General features: G+C 50.5%; 1 protein-coding gene across 5 annotated transcripts; it reads left to right on the top strand.

Annotated features, from left to right (window-relative positions):
* The first annotated feature begins 741 nt into the window (after nucleotides 1–741).
* LOC133374913 (mothers against decapentaplegic homolog 4-like) lies at nucleotides 742–24209 on the top strand. 5 transcript variants are annotated; one of them, XM_061606232.1, is made up of 14 exons: nucleotides 743–832; nucleotides 4068–4158; nucleotides 5491–5771; nucleotides 7987–8243; nucleotides 12485–12659; nucleotides 14046–14066; nucleotides 15340–15549; nucleotides 16877–16912; nucleotides 17116–17271; nucleotides 18454–18507; nucleotides 18600–18783; nucleotides 19621–19789; nucleotides 21083–21221; nucleotides 22090–24209. In XM_061606232.1, exons 4-14 carry the CDS (start codon nucleotides 8007–8009, stop codon nucleotides 22299–22301), a joined length of 1593 nt encoding a protein of 530 aa, XP_061462216.1. In that variant the 5' UTR covers nucleotides 743–832; nucleotides 4068–4158; nucleotides 5491–5771; nucleotides 7987–8006; the 3' UTR covers nucleotides 22302–24209. The 5 variants fall into 5 exon arrangements, with proteins under 5 accessions (XP_061462217.1, XP_061462216.1, XP_061462212.1 ...); XM_061606228.1 differs by having other exon boundaries at nucleotides 16877–17011; XM_061606230.1 differs by lacking the exon at nucleotides 743–832 and adding an exon at nucleotides 3180–3204 and having other exon boundaries at nucleotides 16877–17011.
* The last annotated feature ends 3724 nt before the right edge of the window (nucleotides 24210–27933 follow it).

Here is a 27933-nt window from a genome sequence, read left to right as displayed (position 1 = left end):
CAAAACAGCCGTGCACGTTGCTCCATTCTTACCAAGGCGGGGAGTGCACTTTGCATATGGTCAGAGGCACCCCTTTATTTCTTACTTTGGCTGTCCATCTTTGCTCTGACTGTCTGCAACACGGATGAAGAACCGGTTGCTGGACTCCCAGCTCCAGGCAGTAGAGATCAATGGTTAGGGACCGATGGGAGTTGGAAGTCCAGCAACATCTGGAGAGCCGCAGGTTCCACATCCTTCCCCTACAATCTTCCCTGCTCTTTGAGACCTGTTTTGTGCATTCAGGAAGAATCAAGCCCAGTCTGGCCAGCATCACTTCTGCCGTGCCTGTGAAGCAATTTTAATCTTTTAAAGATAATTTTAATCGACGTTTAACGACATTACACGTCGAGGGAAAGTAGATTCAGCTTAGCCCTTTAGGCTTGACATACTGGTTTTCTGTGCGCACAGATTTTTTTTCCCCATTAGCGGCAGAGCTTTCAAAGACGGATCCCCCCCCCTTGCAGGAGAAAGTGGTACAGCCCCAAAACAAAAGCTCCCTCCCTTTGGAGTCCGCCGAACGTGGCTCTCTTCGATACAACAGCCTGGCCACGCCCCGCTTCCCCCCCTCCCTAGCGTTGATGGGCCTGGGACGCCGATTGGCTGGAATCAGCTGCCACCCGTGCCGGCGCTTTCCATTGGCTGCCGGTCTTGTGTGCTCTCTCACGTTTCAAAAGGCTGCTCCTTTTGTTATTGTTGAAAACAAGTTGCAAAGCGGAGTATCTCATTTTTTGAAAGGATTCTTTTAAAGGGAGGGTGGGTTGCTGACCAAGAGGGACCAAGCAGCGCCTGTGGGGTGAGTACCCCCGTCATCCCCAAAAGCTCCCATCCCCACCCCCACTGGTGTCCAATCAGGAGCCCCCCCCTCCCAACCTTAGAGATCTGGTGCCTATTGTCTTATTACAGGAACCAGGGCTGTAGTCAGGCAGGGCCTCAGGGGGTCTTTTGCGGTAGCAGGGTCTCAATGTCTCCAGGGTCCTACGAGACAATCAGCATGAAAGGGGAGTGTGTTAGCCACTGAGAAAAGTTTTCCAACATGCTTCCTTGCCCTTTCCTGCTGATTGGAGCCAATCAGAGCAAAAGGAGGTGAGTCAGCCACTGAGAGGACTCTTCTCAGTAGCTAACACTTGCTCTTTTCACGTTTATTGGCTCCTGGGAATGTCTGTTGTTGGGGGGGAGGCATTAACCAAGGATCTCATTCTCAGCCCAGCAGCAAAAAAAGGGAAGGGCGTGGTTGTGACTGACACGAAGGGATCCTGGGCTTATACTGATGGAAAGGAAGGAAGCTGCTTCACCTCACACAGATACGTCGCTCCCTCTTGCTTGGTATTGGTGACACTGACCGGCAGTGGTTCTCTGGGTTTCAGCTAGGAAGGCTGTCCCAGCCCAACCTGGATTGGGGCCTTCTGCATGCAAGGCATGTGCTCAGCCCCTGAGCTGTGGCCCTTCCCTCATTGTGCATTGCATGCATCACCAAAGTCTTGCCAAGCTGGCATTTCTTTGCACTTCCATTACTTAATGTGTGCACATGCGTGCACAACCTCCCCAGGTCCAGGAATAAACTGCCCATCTTTCTATCAACATGTTGCCAATGGGCAGGCCTTTCCTGCCCCCATAGACCACCATCAGAGCCCAGGTACATACAAGAGAATCAGGAGAGCCCGGCTGGTGGATCAGGCCAGTGGCCCATCAAGTCCAGCCTCCTGTTCTCCCAGTGGCCAACCAGATGCCCCCAATGGGAAGCCCACAAGCAGGACCTGTGCGCAACAGCAGAACTCTCCCCTCCTGCGGTTTCCAGCAACTGGTCTTCAGGAACATATTGCCTCCGACAGCGGAGGGAGAACATAGCCAAGGCGGCTAGTAGCCAGGAATAGCCTTCTCCGAGAATTCGTCTCATCCTCGTTCACAACCTCTCTACCACCAAGCTGTGCTAATCCCCATAAATAAGATGTGCCCCAGAGCCCCCTCAGATGCAAAGGAATCCCTTTCCTCCTGCCCTTTGATAGTAGGTTATTTGCTGCAATGGCTGCAATGGACCCCCACATTCAAAAGCAGTCTACCTCTGCTACTGGGAGAACAAGATGCCTGGCTGAGAGGCCTTTGATCCTGCAGGGCTGTTGTGATGTTCTTATGAGAAACATTGAGGGAGGGCTGTTGTGTTCCTGCCCTGCCTGTGGGCTTCCCGGAGGAATCTGATTGGCTACTGTGAGAACAGGATGCAGGGCTAGATAGGCCACTGGGCTGAACCAGCAGCCAGGCTCTTCTTGTGGTCTTGTGAGTGGCTGGGAGAATCAAGGGGCAGGAGGGTGCTGTGGCCTTCACACCCTGCTTATGGGGCTTCCTTGAGGCCATCTGATTGGCCGCTGTGGTCTGAATGCAGGACGCCGGACTTAAATGGACCTTGAGTCTGAGATGCAGCAGCTCTCTCTCTCTTTTAAATTTTGGGCCTTACCTCCTCAGCATTGGAAAAGAGAGGCGCTTTCTCACCGAATTAGGAACGCAGGGTGCTGTCCATCTGGATCAACACCGTCTACCCTGGCTGGCAGCAGCTCTCCGATTTCAAGCAGAGAGTATTTCCCCCTCCAACTCTACCTGGACGTGCTGGGGATAGAATTTGAGACCTTTGCATGGGAAGCAGTTGCTCTACTGTTGAGTTACATCCCTTTTACGTTGCCGCCCTGGGCTCTTGCTGGGAGGAAGGGCGGGATATAAATCCATTAATTAATCCCTTCTCAAAGCAAAGTTAAGATTCCAGTCCTCATGGTTTTGGATAAGGGACTGAATTATGGCTAGACATAAAGTAAGGTTCCAGTCCTCATGGTTTTGGATGCGGGGTGACCTAAATAGGAAAACCGGAAGCAGCTTTTTACTGAGTCAGACCACTGGTCCTTCTACAGCAGTATTGTCTACATGGACCGGCAGCACCTCTCCAGGGTTTCAGGCAGGGGGCTTTCCTGGAGACTGAACCAGGGATCTTCTGCCTGCAAAGCAGGTGCTCTAGCCACTGAACTACCACCTTTCTCCTTACAGAATCTGAAGGCAGCCCTAAATCTGGATTCGGGATTCCTCCGCAACCTATTCCTCGCCTCAACCTGCCAATAGATTCCCCCCTCTTCCCCTGTCCCTTGATTTCCTGCAAACTGGTTGGCTTTGGGGACCTTTTTATTGGTAGGGAGCAGGGGTTTATAGGGTGGGGGAAAGGGTTGCACGGAGGCAACACCATGTGGGAAAAGGGAAGAGTTTTGCCTGCCAGCTTGAGATGTCCTAGGACTGCAAGATATTTGTTTTCTGCCCACCGCCCACTGCCCCCCTCCCCGTTGTTGTGTCTGCTGAACTGTCAAGGATTTTCCCAGTACTCTCTGCCAGCCAGGGCCTGTGACTCACAGATGGGCCGGGCTAGACTTGAAGCAGAGCAATATGCAGCTGAAGCATAAGGCGGGAGATGGGATTTTCATGCTCACTCCTGCCCCTGTGTCGTATTTGCATCCCTGCACCATAGGGCTTGCAGATTTTTGCAAACCAAGAATTTCGGCATGGCTCAACTCGCAGCTTCTGATTGCTTGAAAGATGGAGGATGCTTTTTTTTCTGAATTAAAATTACCGCCGCCTGTGACCTTCGCATCCGGATGCAAGGAGGTTGGCCGTGGGCTAGCCGACATGGTGACATTGTGGGCTGCAACTCTGCTCATCCCTGTCCATTGGCAATTCTGGCTGCGGCTGGTGGGGTTGGACCCCTCCCCAAAATCTGGAGGGTGCCAGGCATTGTCTCTCAGCATGGAATACCTTGCAGGGTTGTTGTGAAGATTTTTTTTTAAAAGGGGGGGACGGGAGAATCCTGAGTTCTTTGGAGGATGGGTGAGAGAAAAATGTAATAACTGTTTAATAAGTAAAGGAGGCAAAGTCTGAATGGTGAATCACCCTGAGATGCAGAGGGCAGACTCCTTCACAGCTCGTTTTTTTTGTATCTGTGTTTTTGGCTAATATAAGACTTTAATGTATTTATTCAGACTGACGCTGCCGTTATGTTCCAGGGACACCGATTGGGAACACTTGATATGGAGTCTGTGACTCGGTTAAGGCTTCTGCTGCCTGACTTTGACCTGGCAGGCTGAAACTCAACAGGTGTTGTCCCCCAATTCCAAACACCCCTTGTCCTGGAATACAGTAATATGGAGAGCTATGCCTGTGAAATAGCATGCCCTTTCCTTAGTTGGCATATATGTTATGCCTTTAACACAAGACAGGCAGATATCTGAGCGGTGTGGCTTCCCCCTAGCAGTGGTGGGGAGGAATGTTCCACTTTGGAAGGGATGTGTGTGATACCTAAGCAGTTACCGGGGGTGGGGGACAGGAATGAGAGTGCAAGATGTCCTGGGATCCTTCAGGAGAAAAAAATATTAATAATAGTAATGGTAATAAACAACAACAACAGCAATAATATGTCATGGATTCTCTGGATGGTACTTAGAGTGGACCCACTGAAATGAATAGACCTAAGTTAGTTATACGATATCAATTAATTTCAGCGGGTCTACTTTGAGTATGACTAACACTGAATACAACCCTCAGAGGAGAGATAATAAATAACTGATGCTACAGGGGAGAGAGGGAACTAGGAGCTAGTGAGTCCTCCTCAAGTTCTGGAAGAACAGTTTTGTTCTGTTCTTAAAGCAATCAGGGCTCGAGGGACAAAAGATCCTAGCTATTGCTCCCTCTGGTCTGGAAAGGAAGCAGAACCTAGCAGGTAGAGCAGGAATGGGGAACCTCAAATATGTGGCCCTCGAGGCCTCGCTGTCTGGCCCTCAGGACTCTTCCCCAAGCCATGCCCCTCACTGGCTCCACTTTGCATTCTCTTTTAGTGATTTTATAATAATAATAATAATAATAAATTTGCTTGGCTGGGACACGTCCTTGAACTCTAGGCATGCCTCTTGCTTGCCTGGATGGAGAACAGCGAGAGGGGTGTGTGTAGAAAGTAGCCCACTGTACAAAGGTAAAACCTGACACCGGTTGCTCTGCCCGCTTTTGCCTCTGGCCCAGCCCACCACTGGCCTGTGGCCCCTGGAAGATTGCCCAGAAGGGGATGTGGCCCTCCGGCTAAAGAAAAGGTTCCCCAGCCCTGGATTAGAGAGTGGCTGAGAGGGGGCAAGGCAGGGGCAAGAGAGGGAAAACCCTTTAGAAAGGTAGGAACCTGAGTCAGACCCATCTAGCTCAGCATTGTCTACACTGGCTGGCAGCAGCTCTCCAGGGGTCCGGGCAGGGAGTCTCTTCCAGCCCTACCTGGGGATTGAAGCTGGGACCTTCTGGGTGCAGGGCAGATGTTCAGCTGCTGAGCCACAGCCCTTTCCCTCCCTCCTGTGCAGTTTGCTGTGCTCTGAGTCTGACCCAGCACAGCGAATTTTTATTTCCCCCCTAGCTCACCCTCTCTCTCTCTCTCCCCCCCCCCCCCCACAGGCGATGCGGCTGACAGCATAACTAGCAGGCAGGCGATTGTCTGGCTTGGCTGTGTTTAGTCTGTGGCTCCTCTTCCTCCTCCTCCTTTTGCTCCGATTGCACAAGGAGGTTGTGGGGAGGGGGGGACGGAGGGAGGGAGAGCGCCTGGCTCCTCTGAAGCAGCCACGGATGTGCGTCCCACCACCTTAAGGAGGATTTGTGCGCCCCGCCGCGTTCCGGAGAGCATGCAAGCGCCCCAAGGAGACCCTCTGCGCACCCCTAAGCGGGAAGGCCGATAGCAGGTGAGTTTGGGGGGGGGATGATGTTCGGGAGGGCATCACTGTTTTTCTCTCTCCCCCCTCCCAATCGCCTGCCCTCCCTCCACCCCCCCCCGCGATGTCGTGCAAGAGTTTTGTGCCTGTGTGTCCAGAGTTTCAAGCTTCAGATCCCTGCCTGCTCCCCACCCCTCCCTCTTCCTCCCCCCCTCTTCTTGGGGAAGGGCCGTAGTTCAGCGGTAGAGTGTCTGTGTTGCACGCGGAAGATCCCCTGGTGGCCCCTCCAGGTAAGACTAGGGAAAGACTACCCTGCCTGAAGCCCTAGAGAGCCACTGCCGTGTCGACAGCACTGAGCTAGATGGGCCGAGGGGTCCGACTGCGTCTGAGGCAGCTTCCTGTGCCCCAGACGCTCTCTAAAAAGATTCCCCGCCGAAGCCTCTGGATTGCGCTGGTTGTGGAGGGCTTTGTGTTTTGGGCTAGGAACCGCCAAGTCTTCATTTCCTGACCTTCGGTTACCCAGGCTGGTCCTGGAGAGAGAACCCAGGCGTCCGGGCCCCCATCTCCTCCCCTCTGCCCTCCCTTCTCTCCCTCCTTCTTTGCCACCATCCTCTAAACTGCTAAACACTCTTCCTTTTCTGGCCTTGGAGGAGTGGAACCCAGGAGTCCTGCCCACGCACGCACCACAAAACTGGATGACTCTCTCTCTCTCTCAGCCTCCCCCCCCCCCCCGATATCACCACCATCAACAGCTGACCAAAGAGTGCCGGCACTGCCAACCTCTAACCACTAGACTCTGCTTCTGATCTCCTAGGAAGAGGAGTCTTTGTGCCCCTTCCCGAGAATTATTTATGTTTTTTAGAATCATAGAATCATAGAGTTGGGAGGGGCCTTGTAGGCCATCGAGTCCAACCCCCTGCTCACAGCAGGAAATCCACAGCTAGAGCATCTCCCGCAGATAGCTGTCCAGCCTCTGCTTGAAGACATCCAGCGAAGGGGATCCCACCACCTCCCTAGGCAGTCGGTTCCATGGCCGAACTGCCCTTACTGTCAAGCAGTTCCTTCTAATGTCCAATCTGAATCTACGCTCCTGCAACTTAAAACCATTAGACCGAGTCCTACCCTCTGGGGCAGCAGAGAACAAGTCTGTACCCTCCTCTATGTGACAGCCCTTCAGGTACTTAAAGAGTGCCATCATGTCGCCCCTCAGCCTTCTCTTCACCAGACTGAACATGCCAAACGTAAAAATTATTTACGTTTTTAAAAACTGCCCTCCTTGAACATGAATACAAAACTCTCTCTTCCCCTCAAGGAGCTCAAATTGATTTATTATTATATATGTCGCTTTCCTTATTTATATAATATTATATATAAACTTGCAAATGCCACCCAAAGCAGCTTAAAACACTAATAAAACCCTAAAACCGATTGTAACAAACCAGTAATTAAAGACCAACAGCAACAGATCAGTACAGATGAAAGATAAATACCTTGAAATTGGTTAAAGACTGGAGAATAGATAAGAACAGAAGAACCTAAGAAGAGCCTGCTGGATCAGGCCAGTGGCCCATCTAGTCCAGCATCCTGTTCTCACAGTGGCCAACCAGGTGCCTGGGGGAAGCCCGCAAGCAGGACCCGAGTGCAAGAACACTCTCCCCTCCTGAGGCTTCCGGCAACTGGTTTTCAGAAGCATGCTGCCTCTGACCCATGTGCTGTAACTCCTAGGCGCCATGCCTCCCCTCCCTCCCTCCCTTGCTTACAGAGAAGAGCCAAGTGCCCTTTCTGCCTCACTTAACCTCTTTTCCCACCCACCCCTCGTTCCAGAGATCTTGTCTTACGCGCCATGTAGTGTCGCTCCTGGCTCAGGATCTTTGTTCAGTGGGCCTCACTGGTGGTTTTGCCAGTTACATTCCAAAGAATCTCAGTTTCCTTGCTTGGGGGGGGGGCGGGGAGACGTCACAAATTATGCAGTGGTGGCTGATGCCCACGGGGACTGGTGGGGCGGAAGGCAGGGCGGCCCACAGCAGGAGGAGCTGTAGCTAATCACAGGTAGAGGTGGGGACCGGCTGAAGGTAAGCTGAGTTTGGTGGGGCGGTGCCCCGTTTGCCCTAGTTGATGATCCTCCGCTGGAATTATGTATCTAGCGTGTGGCAGGTCTCCTCTTTTTCTGGTGGTGGTGATGGCAGTGGGGAGCTGATCACTGTACGCCTGGCTTGTCCCTTCACCCCCGCCCCGCCGTCCCCAGGGAATCGCCGCCCTGTCGCCATGTCCCTGAACCAGCCCAGCAGCAACGATGCTTGCTTGAGCATCGTCCACAGCCTGATGTGCCATCGGCAGGGCGGGGAGAACGAGTCCTTTGCCAAGCGGGCCATCGAGAGCTTGGTCAAGAAGCTGAAGGAGAAGAAGGACGAGCTGGACTCGCTCATCACGGCCATCACCACCAACGGTGCCCACCCCAGCAAGTGTGTCACCATCCAGCGCACCCTTGATGGCCGTTTGCAGGTAACCAAACGGGGCAGGAGGGAAATGGGACAACTGATGCAGGGGCCTCTCCTAGGCCACGTTTCTCTCTTAGAGCGAGGGAGAGGAGACCCCCCCAATCCCCAGCTAGACCAGTTTCCGCCTCTCCTTGGCTGCCTCACACCATGAAGCTAGTGGTTCATAGCTCAGGATCAACAAGACTCCTAAAGCAGGGTGCAGGGGCTTTTTTCTGCCTGAGGGCCACATTCCCTTCTGGGTAAGCTTCCAGGGGGCCAGGGGCAGGGGGGAAAGGGGGCGGAGCAATGCATGCAAATATCACCTCTGTGTGGTAGGGTTAGTTTTCTTCGTTGTATTTTCTATTCTTTATTAGATTTACATGCTGCCCTTCCTCCCAGTAGGAGCACAGGGCATGCACCCTCTCACACATACCCCGCTCTCTATTCTCCATCCTTGCAAGGAAGAGGCACAATTAGAGTTTGAGGACACATCCCAGCCAGGCCAAAACACTGAGTGCGCAGGGCCAGTGAGGGACGTGGCCTAGGAAGAGCGGGCTCCTTCTGGGAGGAACAGACGGATGTCAATATCATATAAATAAAGAGTTCCGAGGGCCACATAGAGAGGCCTGGAGGGCCGCATTGGGTCCTCAGGTGTGAGGCTCCCCACCGCTCTTCTGAAGGACAAATAATTGTGTCACTGGGCTGCCTGTGGAACCTTCTGCATGCAAGGCAGGTGCTCTCTCACTGGGCTATGCTCCTTCTGCTTTACACAGTGTTGAAAAACGCATGTGTGAAGCGAGCATCCCTGTTTTTTCAGCTTCTAGGACAGCCTTTCCCAACCAGTGTGCCTCCAGATGTTGTTGGACCACAACTCCCATCTTTCCTGACCATTGGCAATGCTGGCTGAGGCTGATGGGAGTTGTGGTCCAACAACATCTGGAGGCACACTGGCTGGGAAAGGCTGTTCCAGGATAGAATCATAGAGTTGGGAGGGGCCTTGTAGGCCATCGAGTCCAACCCCCTGCTCACAGCAGGAAATCCACAGCTAGAGCATCTCCCGCAGATAGCTGTCCAGCCTCTGCTTGAAGACATCCAGCGAAGGGGATCCCACCACCTCCCTAGGCAGTCGGTTCCATTGCCGAACTGCCCTTACTGTCAAGAAGTTCCTTCTAATGTCCAATCTGAATCTACGCTCCTGCAACTTAAAACCATTAGACCTAGTCCTACCCTCTGGGGCAGCAGAGAACAAATCTGTACCCTCCTCTATGTGACAGCCCTTCAGGATCTAGATGGAGCTCTGGATTTCCTTCCTCCAGAGTAAACGTCCCTGTTACTGGGGCTTTGTTCTTGTTGGAAAAACGAGAACATCTGGTCCTGTGCGACCTAGAAGCTTGTGCCTCTTAAACCAGGGATGGGGAAGCCTGTGGTGTCCTCCAGAGATTGTGGGGCGTTGCAGTTCAGCAACATCTGGAGGTACACAGGTTCCCCATGTCTGTCTTCAACAATAATTGGTCTAATATAGCATTTACCAACCTGGTGCCCCCCAGAAGTTTTGAGTGACAAATCTCAGTTACGGATGGGTGGATGGGAGTTGTAGTCCGAAACATCTGGAGGGCACCAAGTTGGCAAAGGCTGGTCTAGTAAAAATGTGTGTGTGCGTCTCTTTTATCTCCCCACTTCTTGACTCATAATGCAGGAGATTTAAGTCCAGGGCTGTTGTAATCTCCTCTTAGCCCACTTTCAGTCTTTGATTTCACCTCTTGAAATCAGACATTGGATGATGATGATGATGATGATGATGATGATGATGATGATGATGATAATAATCAATGTTTTATACTTGTAAATGGCTTAGAAGCCACTTTGGCAATTGTGGTTTATTAAAAAGAATGATTATGATTAGTATGTTATATTGTGTTTATTTTAAAAAGTGTATAAACCACTTAATTGCCAAAGTGGCTTCTAAGCCTTTTACAAGTATAAAACTATTTATTTATTGTTTGTTTTATTTTGTATAAACCTCTTAGTTGTCAAAGCGGCTTCTAAGCCTTTTACAAATATAAAACCAATTTTTAAAAAACTAGGAACACACGGAATTAAAATACAAACGAGCCTGTTGATTGCAATTCTGGGATATAGCGGATCCTAATCATTTGCTGACTTCTCTGGGGGCTTCTGGGCTGCATGTCAGTGATGCCCCCTTCTCCCCTCTCTCCCCCTCCACTGTTGCATGGGTGCAGCTGTCGGGGTGTGTGCAGTGGGACACGGAAGTCGATTGGTGTATCACTTTCTGTGCTGTCCGTAGCAAAGGAAGAAGATGAGTCCTTCTCAAAGGCCTTGACATTTCGGAGCGGGGTGGAGAAATTATTTGTGGCTGGAAGTGTGTGTGTGTCCTCTGCCTTTTTTTAACCCCTTCCTCAACATCTGCAGATAAAGGGGGCTTTTGGGGGTCATTAACCTGTTCCCTTTTAACCCACCCCCAGCCCACTAAACTCTCATTTCTTTCCTCTGTTAGCCAGCAACACCCCCCCCCCGTCTGCCCAGAGGATGAGTCACTGTCTGGTTCTTGAAACCGAGCAGGGAGGATGGGGGGGGGGGCTGTTGTTATGTCTGGATTCAGTGGCAGCCAAAAGCCTTAGGGGGAGAAATGAGTGCAACGGCCTGTCCATAAACACACACCCTCCTAACTAGGCAAGGCAAGCGAGGAGACCTCTCTTCCCCCCCCCCATGCATTGAGCAGGAAGAGAGGTTTGATTCCTTCTCCCATTGCATGCACCTAGGCAGAACTTGGGTGAAAGGAATGCAGGATTTGGGAGAGGGATGCTTGCTAAGGTCCAAGCAACTCAGCCTGAGTCTTGAAGGATGGGGGGGGGGTGCCTCTTCTTTTTGCAGACTGGTGCCTTGGTGTGTCCTGTGTTGAAAGTTGCACAGATTGGAAGCAGGAATGTGTATATTTCGGAGAGAGTCCCCCTGACCTCTTCTGCGATGTCCCGCAACATGAATAGTGTGTGTGCGGAGAGGTGGTGGTGGCATAGAGGATTGGGAATGAGGGTCCACTTCTCCCCATATTTGCACCAGCTGAATTAGGGGGCTTGTCTCCCATCTCTTTAGGGCCCAGTGACATTTATTTATGTCTTGTATTGTGTTGACACCCCACTCTTCAGCCAAAGGCTCCCAGACGGACTTAGATACAATCAGTCAATACAAGACAGTCCCTGCCCACAGACTTGCAATCTGAAAAGCATGACATGCAACGAAAAAGGGACAAAGAGGGAAGAGGAAAAGAAAGCAAAAGGTTCCCCACCCCTTATCTACAGGGCCATAGATTCCCCAATTCTGATCTGCGTCCCATTGAGTTCCATCACAGAAGAAAAGCAGGATATAAATGTGCTCAACGAATATACTCTCTGGACACATTGGCACCACATGGCCTGAACCTGGAGGACAATATCACCACTACTTAGCTCCTGCAAATGAAGCCCCTCTGAGCATTCCATCCTCAAAGCTCTATAACTGCCACCTTGGTAACAGCATTTGGATGTTGGCAGCTGATGAAGGCGGAAGCTGAAACGTTTTGTTAATACAATAAAAACCTCTGTTTGGTTAATCACAATTACGTTCACACACACACGTATATATATATATAAAAAAACTGGTATAGCACAGTGGGGAGGAGAGCCTGGCTGGGAGCAGAGTCTGTGAGTTCAAATCCCAGCTCGTGTCTCCTGGGTGTCAAGGGCCAGCTAAAGATCACCCCACAGTGAGTGGATCAGGGGTTACATGCCCTGCCACCTGTGCAGCCGTGGGCAAGCTGTGTAGTCCCAAGGAGCCCAGTTGCCCCCCAGCTAGCAGTTGCGGACAAGGAAGGGGCTGGCTTGTGCAGCTGTGGCAAGCTGAGCAGGCCCTTGGTAGCTGGGGAGGACTAGCCTCAGAGGGAGGCAATGGGAAACCCCCTCTGAATACCGCTTACCATGAACACCCTATTCGCAGGGTCGCCATAAGTCGGGATCGACTTGAAGGCAGTCCATTTTTTAGATCTATCTATCTATCTATCTATCTATCTATCTATCTATCTATCTATCTATCTATCTATCTATCTATCTATCTATCTATCTATCTATCTATCTATCTATCTATCTATCTAAATTCCTAGCTGCGGGTGAGCCGTACCCCTTGGCCACACAGCTGAGACCCTCTCTGCGAGGCCACCTGCCCCTTGCAACCTCCGCTCCTGTGCTAACCTTGTCCTCTGCTTACCTCCATCAGGTGGCAGGGCGCAAAGGCTTCCCCCACGTGATCTACGCCCGCCTCTGGCGCTGGCCCGACTTGCATAAGAACGAACTCAAGCACGTCAAGTTCTGCCAGTTCGCCTTCGACCTCAAGTACGACAGTGTCTGCGTCAACCCCTATCACTACGAGCGGGTGGTCTCGCCGGGCATCGGTGAGCGGATTGCGCGGGGATGCGCTGTCTGAGGCCTACGGACGCCTAGGATCCCCAGAGGGCTTCGTGGGTCTAGTTAGGAATGTGCCGGCGGTGTCTCTAAGAGCAGGATGAGGAACCTCAGGCTCCTGGGGGCCGAACGTGGCCCTCCAGGTCTCTGAATCTGGCCCTCGGAACTCTCCCCAGGCCTTCCACCTTTGAGCATTTTTGCCTGGGTGGCATGTGTCCTTGAACTGGAATCATGCCTCTTGCTTTGTCTGAATGGAGAATAGAGAGGGGTGTGTGTGAGTGTGTATAGACACTAGCGTACTATAGACAGAAGGGAAAATTTACATCCATTGCTCTGCCCACTTTTGCCTCTGGCCCCGCCCACCAGTGGCATAAGGCCCCTAGAAAGCTTTTTCAGAAGAGAATGAGGCCCTCAGGCCCACATATATAGCGGTACCCAGTGCCAACGTTCTGTTAACGCATGGATTTACGCCTGCACAACGTAACATTACCCCCCTCCTCCCACACCCTCTCCATATTTGTTTTTGGGGGTTGGGGGAATCCCCAGAACAGATTTAGGGGGTACACAGGGGAAAAGAGAGGGGGAGATCCATTGAGGAAGCATAAATCCTTGCGCTTACAGGACTTGGTACTTAGCAGTACATTGGATTCAAGCGATGGATAGGTAGGTAGATATGCATACCACATTCACACTATATATTTATTCCACTATTATTCTACTTCAAACAGTCATGGCTTCCCCCAAAGAATCTTGGGAAGTGTATTTTGTGAAGGGTGCTGAGAGTTGTGAGGAGACCCATTCCCCTTACAGACCTGCAATTCCCAGAATTCCTTGGGAAGAGGGACTGATTGTTAAGCCGCTCTGGGAACTGTAACTCTGTGAGAGGAATAGGGGTCTCCTAACTAGTCTCATCATCCTTAACAAACTACGCTTCCCAGAAAAACAGTGGAATAAACGAACAGTGTGAAGGTGGTCAACTGTGAGGCTGTAGGCCAGGGCCGTGGCACCCATAGGACCCTCCAGATTTATTTTAGAAAATTCCTACTCTGCCTTTGGGGTGATGAAAGGGCCCCCCAAGCCAACTCTGCACGTGGTTAGCGGTGTCTAGTTAGAGGCACCAGAATTTTTTGGGAGGGGCATAGAAGATGGCAACCCTAGTCATTTGGCAGAAAGGGTTAGCTGGGAGAAGGAGTGAGGTTGAACCTCAAAAGCCCTAACATTAGCTTTGAGTTAAAGCTCACGTCGTAGCCCTTTTTAAAACTCTCCTCCTTGGTGGGGGAAAAAGTACAACGGCAAGGGAAAAGTAGAGAATGCAAAGTGAAGCTCATAGGATATCTAACATATCCACCCTCTTTTTTCACCTTCTGTTTCTACAGGACTGAATATCCAGAATACAGGTGAGATACGGTCCTGTTCTCTGTTTGTAGCATACTACACGGTTGGAGGACATGTCGCCCTCCAGATGTTGTTGGATTCCGTTTTCCATCAGTCCTGAGAATTGGTCATTTTGGCTGGGACTGGAGGGAGTGGTAGTCCAGCATCATCTGGAGGGACACAGGTTTCCTCACCCCTGGTATAATAGAACCTGCACTCTCAGAGGCAGTATACCTGTGAAATGCCAGATCAAAGGGGGTAGCAGGGGTAGGCCGTCACCTTTGCGACCTGCTTGGGGTCTTCCTAGGGGCAATCTAGTTGGCCACAGTGCTGGATTAGATTTGAAGGCCATCCTGATAAAAGAAGTCGATAGAAATGCGAATGATTAAGCAGTGTATAAAAGACGTCATAAATAAACAGTCGTTTCTAAGCAGTGTACGTAAAAATGAACCATGCCGGAAAATAAAACAATGAAAATCCGTCATAAAACCAAACGGAAACTCGAATGCTACCTTAAAACACCTGCTCGAATAAGAAAGTCTTTCTGTATTTCATTTATTACGTTGATTTGTCGCTTTTCTTCACAAAAGGGAACCCAAAGCGACTTACAGTCAGTAAAAAGATTAAGACCAATATAAGAAAAATAAAACAAAAGTTTTTTTAAAACACAGTACATAAATATAAATATAAAAGGCGGTGCGGAATAGCCCACCCCCTAAAAGAAGCTGCAACATCAAATGCCCTCCAAAAACCCTCCAAAATTAAGAGCCGGGTGCCTGGGAGAACTATGTTTATGGCAAAATAGTCTTACTGGGGGCTGTTCACTATCATCACTAAAGATGGAGCCTTTAGGATTAGTGGCTGGATACTGCTGGATACCTGGGGCTGGGGACAAACATCCCAGGAGGGCTATTTCCTTTGTGCCCTGCCTGTAGGCTTTCTGGAAGGTCCTGACTGGCAGCTGTTGGCACAGGAAGCTGGCCTAGATGGCCCTTTTGATGTGACTCAGCGGGGCACCTCTAAACACTTCTAAGCTCCACGGCTAGTCATCACGATGACCAAACGGAGCCTCCAGTGTCAGAGGCAGTCTGCCTGTGGATGCCTGTTGCTGGGGAACCACAGTGGGAGAGAAGTGTTGCTCTCACGTCCTGCTTGTGGGCTTCCAAAGGCGTCTGGTTGGCCATCGCTGGGAAGACACGATGCTGAATTTAGAAGTGTCCGTGGTCCGATCAAGGGGAGGGGGCTTTTCTCATCTTCATTGTGCTTGACCCGCATGCTCTCCTTGCCTCCCTCCAGCATCTCCCGCCCGGCTCGTGAAGGAGGAATTTGTTCCTGACTGTATCCAGATGGAGGTCCCTCCTGCTCCCCCCGTTGATCGCCCAGGCCCTGGGATCAAGGCGAGCCACTCTCACGTGGAGCCCTATCCGCCCTTATCGCCCCTTCAGCTTCCTGAACCTCGCCACCCAGCTGCTAGCATCTATCCTGCATTGCCTTTATCTCCTCCAGGTAAGGGGAAGAGGTTTGGAGGTGAGATAGAAATGGAGACATAGAGAGAAGGTTAAGGAACAGCTCTCGCTCTCTCCTAAGTGGAGTGGCTCTTTGATGGGGAAGTGCGATGGAAAATGCAATCTGACGGGGAAGTGCAATGGATTGTCCTACCCAAAGTCGAGGGATCCAGACTCAGACTCAGCTGTGTTTTTTCTCTTTTTATTAAAGTTACAGATATATCTACCACTAGAAAAGGCAACAATGCTGGGGAAAACAGAAGGGAGTAGAAAAAGAGGAAGACCAAACCAGAGATGGATTGATTCCATCAAGGAAGCCACAGACCTGAACTTACAAGATCTGAACAGGGTGGTTTATCAGATGCTATTGGAGGTCGCTGGTTCATAGGATCGCCATAAGTCGTAATCGACTTGAAGGCATATAGCAACATAGATACATCACAAGCAGTGTGCCTTATTAACCTAACTACACTTTCTAGGAACTTTTGCCCTGAGCTGACTAAGCATGTTTTTGCAGCTCTAAAATGTTGACTCAGCAACTGGGCCCCTCCCCCAAGTCAACTTAAGTAGACTTGGATTGCGCGCACAAACATAAGCTCAGCCCCATCTGTTGAACTTCCTGCTTCTAACTATCAGTTCAGGTGTGGAAGCTGTGGGGTGCTCGGCTGGGAAACATCTGATGGGCAAGGCTGAGTCCCAGGCGTGAGCAGCGGGGACGTGTCCAGTGGAGCAGCATCTGACAGTTCAGGTTGCACTTCCACAGGGGGCCAGGAACGGAGGGGGCTGAGCTGTCAAAGACAGGGGTGATGGCGCCCTGTGAACCCTCCCCAGGTTCCCAGTCCAAGTTCTCATTCAACTCCCCCTCTCAGTTTGGCTCACAACATGGATCTGTGATGTGGAAATGCAATGTGATATGGAAATGCAGTGGATCTGTGATGGGGAAATGCAATGGATCTGTGATGTGGAAATGCAATGTGATGATGGGGAAATGCAATGTGATATGGAAATGCAGTGGATCTGTGATGGGGAGGCACAATGCAGTGGGGAAATGCAATGGATCTGCGCTGGCGAAATGCAATGTGAATGGGAAATGCGATGGATTTGTGATGGAGAAATTCAGTGGATTTGTGAAGGGGGAAACACAATGCAGTGAAGAAATGCAGTGCATCTGCAGTGTAAAAATGCAGCAAGAACATAAGAAGGGCCTGCTGCATCAGGTCAATGCATCTGTGTTGGGGAAATGCAGTGATGGGGAAATGCAATGAATCTGCAGTGGTGATTTGCTGATAAAACTGATCTCTGTCTGTCTGTCTCTCTCTCTCTCCTAGGCCCTCCTGGGGGGCCCCTGCTTCCCCTCCTACACGGTGAGGGTCTTCTTCAAATCTCCAGCCCCTCACATCCCCCAGCCCCAGCTCCCCTAAGCTCCCAGCAAAATGGCAGCACCCCCAAACTGCCTTATCAGAGTAAGCATTGGGGCGTTGTCAGGAGGGCGCGGGGTGGGCCGGTTCAAACGCTACACCCTCATTCATTCCTCTTTCGCCTCTTCCTTCTCCCGGCTCTTTGGAAGACTCAGCCACCAGCTGGACGGGGAACAGCAGCACCCCAAGCTACAGCTCTGGTGGGAGGGGCCAGCAGCCCGCCTCACCATCGCTCTCCATGCCCCAGCAGCAGCAGAATGGACGGAGTTACTCCCAGCCTCCTCTCCACCACTCAAACCATTACTGTACGTCCTGGCAAGCAAAGTGACTCCCCTCCCTCCAAAAAGTGGGGATGGGCATGGATATCTGCTGGATTTTTTCTGGGGGTGTTGTAGAGCTGGAAAAGGTTCAGGAAAGGGCACTCCAAATTATCAGGGACCTTGGAGCAACTCCCCCACGAGGGAAGGGTACGACATTTGGGGCTTTTCAGTTTAGAGAAGAGGTGAGTCAGAGGTGACATGACAGAAGTGTATAAAATTACGTATGGCGCAGAGAAAGCGGGCAGAGGCCACATCCACGCCATACAGTTAAAGCACATGACTTCCCCCAAAGAATCCTGGGAACTGTAGTTTGTTAAGGGTGCTGGGAATTGTAGCTCTGTGAGAGGTGAACTATAGTTCCCAGGGTTCTTGCGGGGGAGCCACATGCTTTAAATTTGCTTGAAATGTGTGGTGTGGATGTGTCCTCTCTCGTAACACCCTGGAACTGGGGGGAAATCCAACGAAGCTGAATGTTGGAAGGTTCAAAATGGAGATGGACTGCCTTCAAGTCGATCCCGACTTATGGCGACCCTATGAATAAGGTTTCCATGGTAAGCGGTATTCAGAGGGGGTTGCCCATTCCCTCCCTCTGAGGCAGAGAGGCAGTGACTGGCCCAAGGTCACTCTGTGAGCTTCATGGCTGTGTGGGGATTCGGTCTCCCAGGTCATAGTCCGACACTTTAACCACTACAGACTCTGCCAAAAACCTTCGAGAGCCACTGCCGACTCAGGGTTGGAATCTGCTGTTAAAAATATAAAATTCATCTGAATTCCCCAGGTATAGAGAGTAGTACTAGGAGTATCTATACGGAGAGACAATATTCTCTTCATCCTCAACCATTGGCTCTGCTGGCTTCCTGGGGCTGCTGGGAGTTGGACTCTAAGAACATTGTCAAACTACAACACCCATAATCCCTGACCATTGGCCATGCTGGCTGGGTGCTTATGGTAGTTGGAGACCAATGATCGCTGGAGGGCCACAGGTTCTCCGTCTTTGATCTAGAGGGTCTCTGTAGGCCAGGACTCCTGGGTTGTGACTCCATCTCTGGAAAGGGGGAGAGTTCTTGCGTCTGAAGGGAACATTTCAGCAAGGCTCTTAGACGACCGGGCATCCACTTCCACCACTGCTCCCCAAAGACCCTTGCCTGTTTTTTCTTTGGCACACAGGGCCTGCACACCACAGCTCACCTCCTTATCAACAGCCGGTCTCCAGTCACCCTGGTAAGTGATGTCTGTCGCCTCCCCCACTTGCCCTCTTTTCCCTTCCGTTTCCTCAATGGCCTCGATTTTTATTAACATTCAGCTCTCCGCAGGCCCCGAGTTCTGGTGCTCGATCGCCTACTTCGAGATGGACGTGCAAGTGGGTGAGATCTTTAAGGTGCCCGCCAGCTGCTCCGTGGTGACTGTGGATGGCTACGTGGACCCTTCCGGCGGTGACCGCTTCTGCCTGGGGCAGCTGTCTAACGTCCACCGTACCGATGCCAGTGAGCGTGCCAGGTGAGGAGCTGCCTGGGTAGAGGGATTGATCAGTAAACCATTCTGGGAATTGTGGCTCTGTGAAGGGGGAATAGGGGTCTCCGAACAACACTCAGCGCTCTTAGCAATCTACAGTTCCCAGGATTCTTTGGGGGAAGCCATGATTGTTAAAAGTGGTATAAAGCGGGCAACCCGAATGATCAAGGGCACGGAGCGACTCCCCTGTGAGGAAAGGCTGCAGCCTTTGGGGCGTTTTAGTTTAGAGAAAAGGCAAGTAAGAGGTGACATGCCAGAAGTGTATAAGAGTAACGAAGTGGATAGCAGAAAGTTTTTTCTCCCTCTCTCATAAAACTCAAACTCGTGGACATCCAACGACGCTGAATGTTGGAAGACAGACCAAAGAAAGTCCTTCTTCACACAACACATAGTTAAACTACGGAATTTGCTCTCACATGAGGCGGTGATGACCATCAGCTTGGATGGCCTTAAAAGAGGATTAGACAAATATATGGAGGAGGCTATCAGTGGCTACTAGCCGTGATGGCTGTCCATGGTCGGAGGCAGTATGCTCTGAATATCATCTGCTGGAAGCCGCAGGAGGGGAGAGGTGCTCTTGCGCTCAGGCGCTGCTTGCGGGCTTCCCCAAACGGGCATCTGGTTGGCCACTGTGAGAAAAGGATGCAGGACTCAATGGGCCACTGTCCTGATCTAGCAGGCTCTTCTGATCTTCTTAACAATGCTGCAAATGTGGTGTGGATGTGGCCCGCCTTGCAGTGCGAGATCCTGTTCCAGCGGCAAACCCTTCTCATAAGGCAGGTCTTGGCCTTTTGTGATAAGACAAGGCCTTCTGTTTTGCAGACTGCACATTGGCAAAGGGGTGCAGCTGCAGTGCCGTGGTGAAGGCGACGTCTGGATGCGGTGTCTGAGTGACCACGCCGTCTTTGTGCAGAGCTACTATTTGGACCGGGAGGCTGGACGTGCTCCGGGGGACGCCGTGCACAAGATCTACCCCGGGGCTTACATCAAGGTGAGAGTGGCGTGGCTTTTGGGGGGGGGGTCGGGAGCAAAGGACCCTGCGAGGGATGGGCTCTTGGGGAAAGGTCATTGCTCTGTGGCAGAGAGCACCATTTCCAGATAAGAGTAGGAATGTCCCCTGCTTGGGAAAACCCTAGAGAGCCTCTGCCTGCCAGTGTAGACACTACTGAGCTAGATGAACTAATGGTCTGATCATACAAGGCAGCTTCCTTTTTAATTCAGCCCTTTCTTCAGAACCATGAGGACTAGGATCTTACTTTATTTTTAGGGGAAGGGCCATAATTCAGTGGTAGAGCATCTGCTTTGCACACAGAAGGTCCCAATTTCAATCCCTGGCATCTCCACGTAGGGCTAGGAATGTCCCCAGTCTGAAACCCTGGAGAGTTGCTGCCAGTCAGTGTAGACAATACTGGACTTATATGGACTGTTGATCTGACTCATAAGGCAGCTTCCTATGAGGCTTGTTTTGTTTTTCCTGAGTGACCCACTCAGTGTATCTGGGTAGGTTATGAATTCAGGGGAAATTGAATTGGGGGACCAACCTTGGTTAATGGCAGGATACCAGTTTGAGGGAGCAAATTAACTGGAGATTTCTTGTTTCTGTATGTGGGGGTGGTTAATAAATGGGGTGAACTGTAAGGAAATCAATCTGGGGGTATGTAAACGGAAGAGGGTGAACAAGGGATGGGTGCAAATTAACTGAAGGACTGATCAGGGCCTATTTGGACGGGGCCTTATTCTATTTATTTATTTATTTTTTTATTTATTGTATTTAAATACCGCCCCATAGCCGAAGCTCTCTGGGCGGTTTACAGTAACTAAGAACATTAAAACAAATATACCAATTTAAAACACATCTTTTAAAAACAATTTAAAACACAATTTAAAATTTTTAAACAATTTAAAAACACATGCTAAAATGCCTGGGAGAAGAGGAAAGTCTTGACCTGGCGCCAAAAAGATAACAGTGTTGGCACCAGGCACATCTCGTCAGGGAGATCTTTCCATCATTTGGGGGCCACCGCTGAGAAGGCCCTCTCGTTGTTCTCAGCACATAAGTTAGATGTTGTTGGACTACAGCTCTCAGCCGCCAGCATGGCCAGTGGTCAGGAACTGATGGGGACGTGGGGGCCCTGTGGCTCTCCCTACGTTACTGGATTACAACTCCCATCCTCCTTGAGCGTTTTCCATGCTGGCTGGCGAGGCTCTGTTGGCTGTTGGGAGGCCAACGTCGCTAACCCAAGAATCCCTGCTCCTGCTGACGCCTTTCCGTCTCGCCGCCCAGGTGTTTGACCTGCGCCAATGCCACCGACAGATGCACCAGCAAGCGGCTACGGCGCAGGCAGCCGCAGCGGCGCAGGCAGCAGCTGTGTCGGGGAACATCCCTGGGCCCGGCTCAGTGGGCGGCATCGCTCCGGCTGTCGGTAAGTGCCGTGCGGGAGTTGACATTTCCCAGCTGAGGCCCGACTATTCCTTATTTCTTACTTTTCTATCCCACCTTTCCTCCAAGGACCTCCAGGTGGGATCCAAACATGGTTCTCCCCTCCCCATTTTGTCCTCACAACCACCTTGTGAGGTAGGTTAGGCTGAGAGACAGGGACTGGCCCGAGGTCATCCAGCGAGCTGCATGGCTGAGTTGGGGATTTGAACCCTAGTCTCCCAGGTCCAAGTCCAAGGCGAAATTGCTATAGCCAGCACTGGGCCACCTATGAGAACATGTGGGCAGTTTATCTGGTGCCCAGCTGCAGACTGTCTTCTGGACTCTGCCTCGGGCAACCTTCCAGATTCAGAAGCACTTTCAACTTTACAATTCCCTTTCCATCAGAGGTGGGAAGCCTTAGGCTGCGGGGGCCAAACGCGGCCCTCCGATTCTCTCTCTCTGGCCCTTGGGACTCTCCCAGGTCACACCCCCTCCCCAGGCTACACCCCACCCCATGGGCCTTGAGCGTTCTTGCCTGGCTCGAAGGTGTCCCTGAGCTCTGATCACGCCGCTCCTTTCTCTGGATGAAGGATAGAGAGGAGCGTGTGTAGAAACTAGCCTACCGTACAAGCGTTGACATTTGTTACTCTGCCCACTTTTGCCTCTGGCCCTACCCACCGCTGGCATGTGCCCCCCCCCGAACCTTGCCTAGAAGGGAATGCATCCCTCAGCATGAAAAAGATTTGACGCATGTTCTGGGGTGGGGTGGTGACATTTAAAAAACAAAACAAAATCCAGGTTAAAATTAACTCGGGGGTTTGTTAGGGTAAGGTCCAGCAGCCGAGCATTGCCCTGTCATGTCTTTGCCCCAGGCCTCTCGGCAGCAGCTGGCATCGGCGTCGACGACCTCCGCCGGCTCTGCATTTTGCGACTGAGCTTCGTCAAGGGCTGGGGGCCGGATTACCCCCGCCAGAGCATCAAGCACACGCCCTGCTGGATTGAGGTGCATTTGCACCGGGCTCTGCAGCTCTTGGACGAGGTCCTCCACACCATGCCCTTGGCTGACCCGACCTCCATCAACTGAATCGGACAGGCTGAGGACGGCGGACAGTTTCTTACGAGCCAGCACTCTCGGGGGTTTGTGTGTGTGTGCGTGTGTGGGGATCATCATCAGCACTGCAAAAACGACTCTGATCCCATCCCCAAGAAAGCGTGGGGTTAAGGGTGGTAAGTTTCCAGGAGTTACCAAAGGGACCGTGGAATTAGTCACTGACACACACACACACACACCACCACCCTTCGAGGGGTGCCACGATTTGCTCTGTTCCAAGACCAGTGGTGGAATGAATGACTTGCATTCAGAGAGAAGGTCTCCTCCTCTGGCAATCAACCCACTACAAAGGACTGATTTTTTTTTTTTATGACGATTATCGTTGGCGGTGTCATTCCTGACGGTCAGCAATCTGGTTGCGGCTCGCCTGAGGAGCTGAGAAGAGATGCAGAATCTCCCTCCTGCTGTCGGAAAGCCCTCATCTTAATCGTCTGGGTTAGATCTTTTCTGGTTAGAGCCAGCTCTAACGTCAGGCAGAGGGAGGCAGATGCCTCAGCCGACAAATGCTGGGAGCTACAGCAAGGACTTGAGAGGACAGAGCCTGGTGTGCAGTTTGACCTTCCCTTCACCCCCCCCCAAACTAGCTCAAACTTGCTTGTTGCCCTCAGGGGGAGAGGACACTGTCCTGTTGCTGTTGTGGAAGTAAGGCCCTATCTGCACTGTACACTTAAAGCAGTTTTATACCACTTTAAACAGTCATTCATTGCTTCCCCCAAAGAATCCTGGGAATTGTCATCTGTTCAAGGTGCTGAGAGTTGTTACGAGACCCCTATTCCCCTCACAGGGTTCCCTCGGATGAAGGATTTGGTTGTAAACCACTCTGGGAACTGTAACTCTGTGAGGGGAATGGGGGTGTGTGTGTGTCTCCGAACAAGTCTCAGCACCCGTAGCAAACTACACTTCACAGGATTCTTTGGGGGAAGCCATAACTGTTTAAAGTGACATGACACTGCTTTAAATGTATAGTGCAAATATAAAACAGAGGTCACTGTCTTGTCTTTTGCCATGGGCCACGAAAATATCTTTGGCCAGCTTATTCTTAGGCTTTAAATCCCAAACCTTAGGGCTGCAATGTTTCATTAGGCAATTAATCAGCTTAAAGCACCATTGGTCATGTAGGAAGGTGTTCCCGATTGAATCAGGAAAGTGACTTTTTTTATAAAACCCACAAAATTAATATAAGTGCTTATAAAATGTTGTAATTGGCTAACTCCTGCTCAGAGCAGACCCGTTGAAATCAATGGACTTTAGTTAACGTCGTTTCTATTGATTTCAGTGGATATAACCCTGAATAGGAATTATTTGATCTGTGTACCATACATTAACCACATATTTAAAGTATATTTCCCCCCCTCAAAAAAAAATAGAATCCTGGGAATTGTAGTTTGTTAAGGGCACTGGGCATTGTAACTCTGTGAGGGGCAAACTACAGTTCCCAGGATTCTTTGGTGGTGGTGGGAGAATGTGCCTTAAATTAATAACGTGTAAACAACCGTGAATACAATGCCCCCAAACTGCAGATAAGAACATAAGAACATAAGAAGAGCCTGCTGGATCAGGCCAGTGGGCCATCTAGTCCAGCATCCTGTTCTCACAGTGGCCAACCAGGTGCCTGGGGGAAGCCCGCAAGCAGGACCCGAGTGCAAGAACACTCTCCCCTCCTGAGGCTTCCGGCAACTGGTTTTCAGAAGCATGCTGCCTCTGACTAGGGTGGCAGAGCACAGCCATCATGGCTAGTAGCCATTGATAGCCCTGTCCTCCATGAATTTGTCTAATCTTCTTTTAAAGCCATCCAAGCTGGCGGCCATTACTGCATCTTGTGGGAGCAAATTCCATAGTTTAACTATGCGCTGAGTAAAGAAGTCCTTCCTTTTGTCTGTCCTGAATCTTCCAACATTCAGCTTCTTTGAATGTCCACGAGTTCTAGTATTATGAGAGAGGGAGGAGAACTTTTCTCTATCCACTTTCTCAATGCCATGCATAATTTTATACACTTCTATCATGTCTCCTCTGACCCGCCTTTTCTCTAAACTAAAAGCCCCAAATGCTGCAACCTTTCCTCGTAAGGGAGTCGCTCCATCCCCTTGATCATTCTGGTTGCCCTCTTCTGAACCTTTTCCAACTCTAGAATATCCTTTTTGAGATGAGGCGACCAGAACTGTACACAGTATTCCAAATGCGGCCGCACCATAGATATAAACAATGGCATTATGATATCGACTGTTTTATTTTCAATACCTTTCCTAATTATCGCTAGCATGGAATTTGCCTTTTTCACAGCTGCCGCACACTAGGTCGACATTTTCATCGTGCTGTCCACTACAACCCCGAGGTCTCTCTCCTGGTCGGTCACCGCCAGTTCAGACCCCATGAGCGTATATGTGAAATTCAGATTTTTTGCTCCAATATGCATAATTTTACACTTGTTTATATTGAATTGCATTTGCCATTTTTCTGCCCATTCACTCAGTTTGGAGAGATCTTTTTGGAGCTCTTCGCAATCCCTTTTTGTTTTAACAACCCTGAACAATTTAGTGTCGTCAGCAAACTTGGCCACTTCACTGCTCACTCCTAATTCTAGGTCATTAATGAACAAGTTGAAAAGTACAGGTCCCAATACCGATCCTTGAGGGACTCCACTTTCTACAGCCCTCCATTGGGAGAACTGTCCGTTTATTCCTACTCTCTGCTTTCTGCTTCTTAACCAATTTCTTATCCACAAGAGGACCTCTCCTCTTATTCCATGACTGCTAAGCTTCCTTGCACTCTTGCAAAAGAACCACAGACCGAAATGAAGTCTGCTAAGACGTGGGCAGGAAGACAACAGACAGAAGTATGCTTCTTCCTTCTGAAGACGTGCTTTCACCCCCATGCAAATTTGTCCAATTTAGGCTAACCGGGCTCATAGAACAAATGGATTGAAATGTCTTTTGTCGGGTTGCAGCCCTATCCAAAACCAAATAATGTGAGAAACCCAAACCAAAAAACCACCCTAACTGAAGAAACAACCCATTTCAAACCTTTGGGGTCTGCCATCCAAGAACGGCACTTCCATCTCAACGGGAGGCACAGTGGAGGCTGGCGGCTCCAATATCAGTGGTGCTCAGCACCTTGGACAGCTCCTTGAAAGTTCAGACTGAAAGCTGGAGCTGATTCACTGCCCTACCGACACTGGAGCCACCATTCTCCACTGAGGAGGCAACTGTCAGCCTTGGCCCCAAATCCTGTCCCATCACACATTTCTTGGGTAGCCGGCCACTCCCCCTGTGCCATTCCTGGTTTAACTAGAGGTGTAATGTGTGTACACGGCTAATTTTGCAGAAGCACAGAGAAAGGTGTCGAATGTGGCCCATCAGGTATAGAATGCAACTTTCTGGAAATATTCCATCTTTTATTACAAAAAAGAAAGTAACAGAAGCAGCCAAGGTTCTAGGCACTCATGCTTGTGGGGATAAGCTTGAACGTGTGGGCCATTCCTTCCCTTTCCCCCTTGGTTAACCAAAGCAGAATAAATTCTGCAAAGGAATGGTGCTCTTTTGCACAGTCTTATAGAACTGGCAGAATCTTGGCTTGCCTGGTGGCAGAATTTCCATGCTGACTCCATGCAGCTCTTTGTCTGCCAGTTAGCTCTGAGACAAAGGGGAGATGTCCAGAAACCAGTTGGATTTCCCCTTAATCCCTCTGTGGGGCATTCTGCCATAATCTGCTGTAAGTGCTAGTACCAGGGATCTCTCACGGTGACAGGCACAAATTCAACTGGTGTGCCCCCCCCTTTTCCCTCTTAGCGTGAAGATGAGAGGGTGATGGGGGCAATGCCCACTATTGATTTCTGGCTGCCAGGCAGATCCAGGAAACCCAAGAGGGGTTCATTACTGTATCTGCTTTTATTTTCTTTTTAACAGATGCCAAAATTCAACAGGGGAAGCTTCCCACCCTGCATCTCTGCTCCATGCACAGGGTGAAAAAGCCTTACCTGTTGCATTTCTTCCTGCCAGTCTAATCTAAAAGGCACAGGAGCCCTGCAAGTGGGGAGAAAGTATTCTGTTGTTCTACTCCCAAGACCTGTGTGACTTGCTGCCTGGGTCTTTCGAAAGTGCCCTCGTGACTAGTTGTGTTTATTACACCTGACTGTCCAGGACCACTTTCAGTATGTGAAGGTATAATTGCTGCCCTGGGCTCCTTCAAGGAGGAGGGTGGGATATAAATTTAATAAATAAGTTTTAATCAATAATCAATAAATAAAATTTCGGAGTGTAGCTGGCTGTCCCACTTGGCTCCACGCTGCGAACTGTGCGGGGACTGGGGGCTCTGATATCAGTGGGGCAGTGAATGAGCACCCGGTTTTAGTGTGAACTTGTAGGGATCTGTCCAAGGTGCTATTTTGGGAATGCAGAGGAAGGCAATGGGAAACTCCCTCTGAATACCTCTTACCATGAAAACCCTATTCATGGGGTCGCCATAAGTTGGGATCAACTTGAAGGCAATCCATGCCCATGTCAAACCTGTTTTGGGAACCGGCTTTAGCACTGTGGACAGCTCCCCACCTTGGACAGCTCCCTGAAAGGTCAGACGAAAACCTGGAGCAGATTCACTGCCCCACTGGTAGCTGAGCCACCAGTCTCCATCTGGCAGCTGATCCTGGACCATCATCCCCGACCATGGGCCATGCTGGCTAGGGCTGATGGAAGTTGGCTACCCCCTGGCATGAATGAAGGCACAGGAAGAGTACCTGGAGAGGATGCAGGTAACTTCCTGTCAACACCCCTGCAAAGGAGCCTTCTAAAGAGACGGCACCAAACACCCCGCCAGCTGTTTTGATGTGGGGACAGAGTCAAGTCCAACTCAGTTTGCCAAGAGAGCTCCACCAATGCAAGGGGAAGCACCCCAAATCTTGATTGGAATGTTGCCAACTTTCCAGCTGGCCTCTGTAGCTCTGCCTTTTGACCACAGCTTGATCTAAGAAAACCCTGCGAAAACACACATTCTGATTTATAACTTTTAATATATATATATATATATATATATATTTCTGTGCTGCAAGAAACGGTTCACTGACAAGTCTGTAAATCAAGGTGTTTTGAAGGCAATTGAGTATTCAGGCCAGGGTGTCTTTTTTTTCTGGTAAGATGGCAACTTTATCTGATCGCTCTGCCTTGCATGGGGGAAGGGGCACAGACAGGAACAGCTTAGGACAGCCTTCGCTAACCTGGTGCCCTCTGCCCATCCCGCAACATCTGGAGGGCACTAGGTTGGCGAAAGCTGGCTTAGGATCAACTCTCGGTCCAATCCTGCCCCACCTCGCCTCATGGGTCGGGTCTGGCGTTTAGCACTGACATTCCTAGGAGCACTTGTTACCTTCTCTAAGCACTTTTGTGCCATTGGCTGTTCTTTTGTTTTAATAATCGAAATTTAAAGGAGACTTTGATTTCCACGTGGCTTTGTGATTGCTTCTTACATCGTGGATGGTGTGAAAAGGCAGCTGGACCATTCCTTGAATTGCAGACTCGGCTCAAGATAAGTCCCATGCTTCAGATCATCATGGTCAAGATCTGGGGGGGCCACAGAAGCATCGGGGCGGGGGGGGGGGAGAGCGTGTGAAAACAGT

This window comes from Rhineura floridana, chromosome 22 (genome assembly GCF_030035675.1).
Source record: "Rhineura floridana isolate rRhiFlo1 chromosome 22, rRhiFlo1.hap2, whole genome shotgun sequence".
NCBI classification, from domain to species: domain Eukaryota; kingdom Metazoa; phylum Chordata; class Lepidosauria; order Squamata; family Rhineuridae; genus Rhineura; species Rhineura floridana.
The sequence above is the reverse complement of the archived record's forward strand: the minus strand, read 5'-3'. Positions and strand labels throughout refer to the sequence as shown.

Bases quoted from the DNA above. Each gene is read 5' to 3' on its own strand.
- LOC133374913 (XM_061606228.1), top strand. From the start codon at position 8,007: ATGTCCCTGAACCAGCCCAGCAGCAACGATGCTTGCTTGAGCATCGTC. The intron at 8,244-12,484 runs GTAACCAAACGG...TACCTCCATCAG, and splicing joins CCCTTGATGGCCGTTTGCAG to GTGGCAGGGCGCAAAGGCTT. The intron at 14,067-15,339 runs GTGAGATACGGT...GCCTCCCTCCAG, and splicing joins ACTGAATATCCAGAATACAG to CATCTCCCGCCCGGCTCGTG.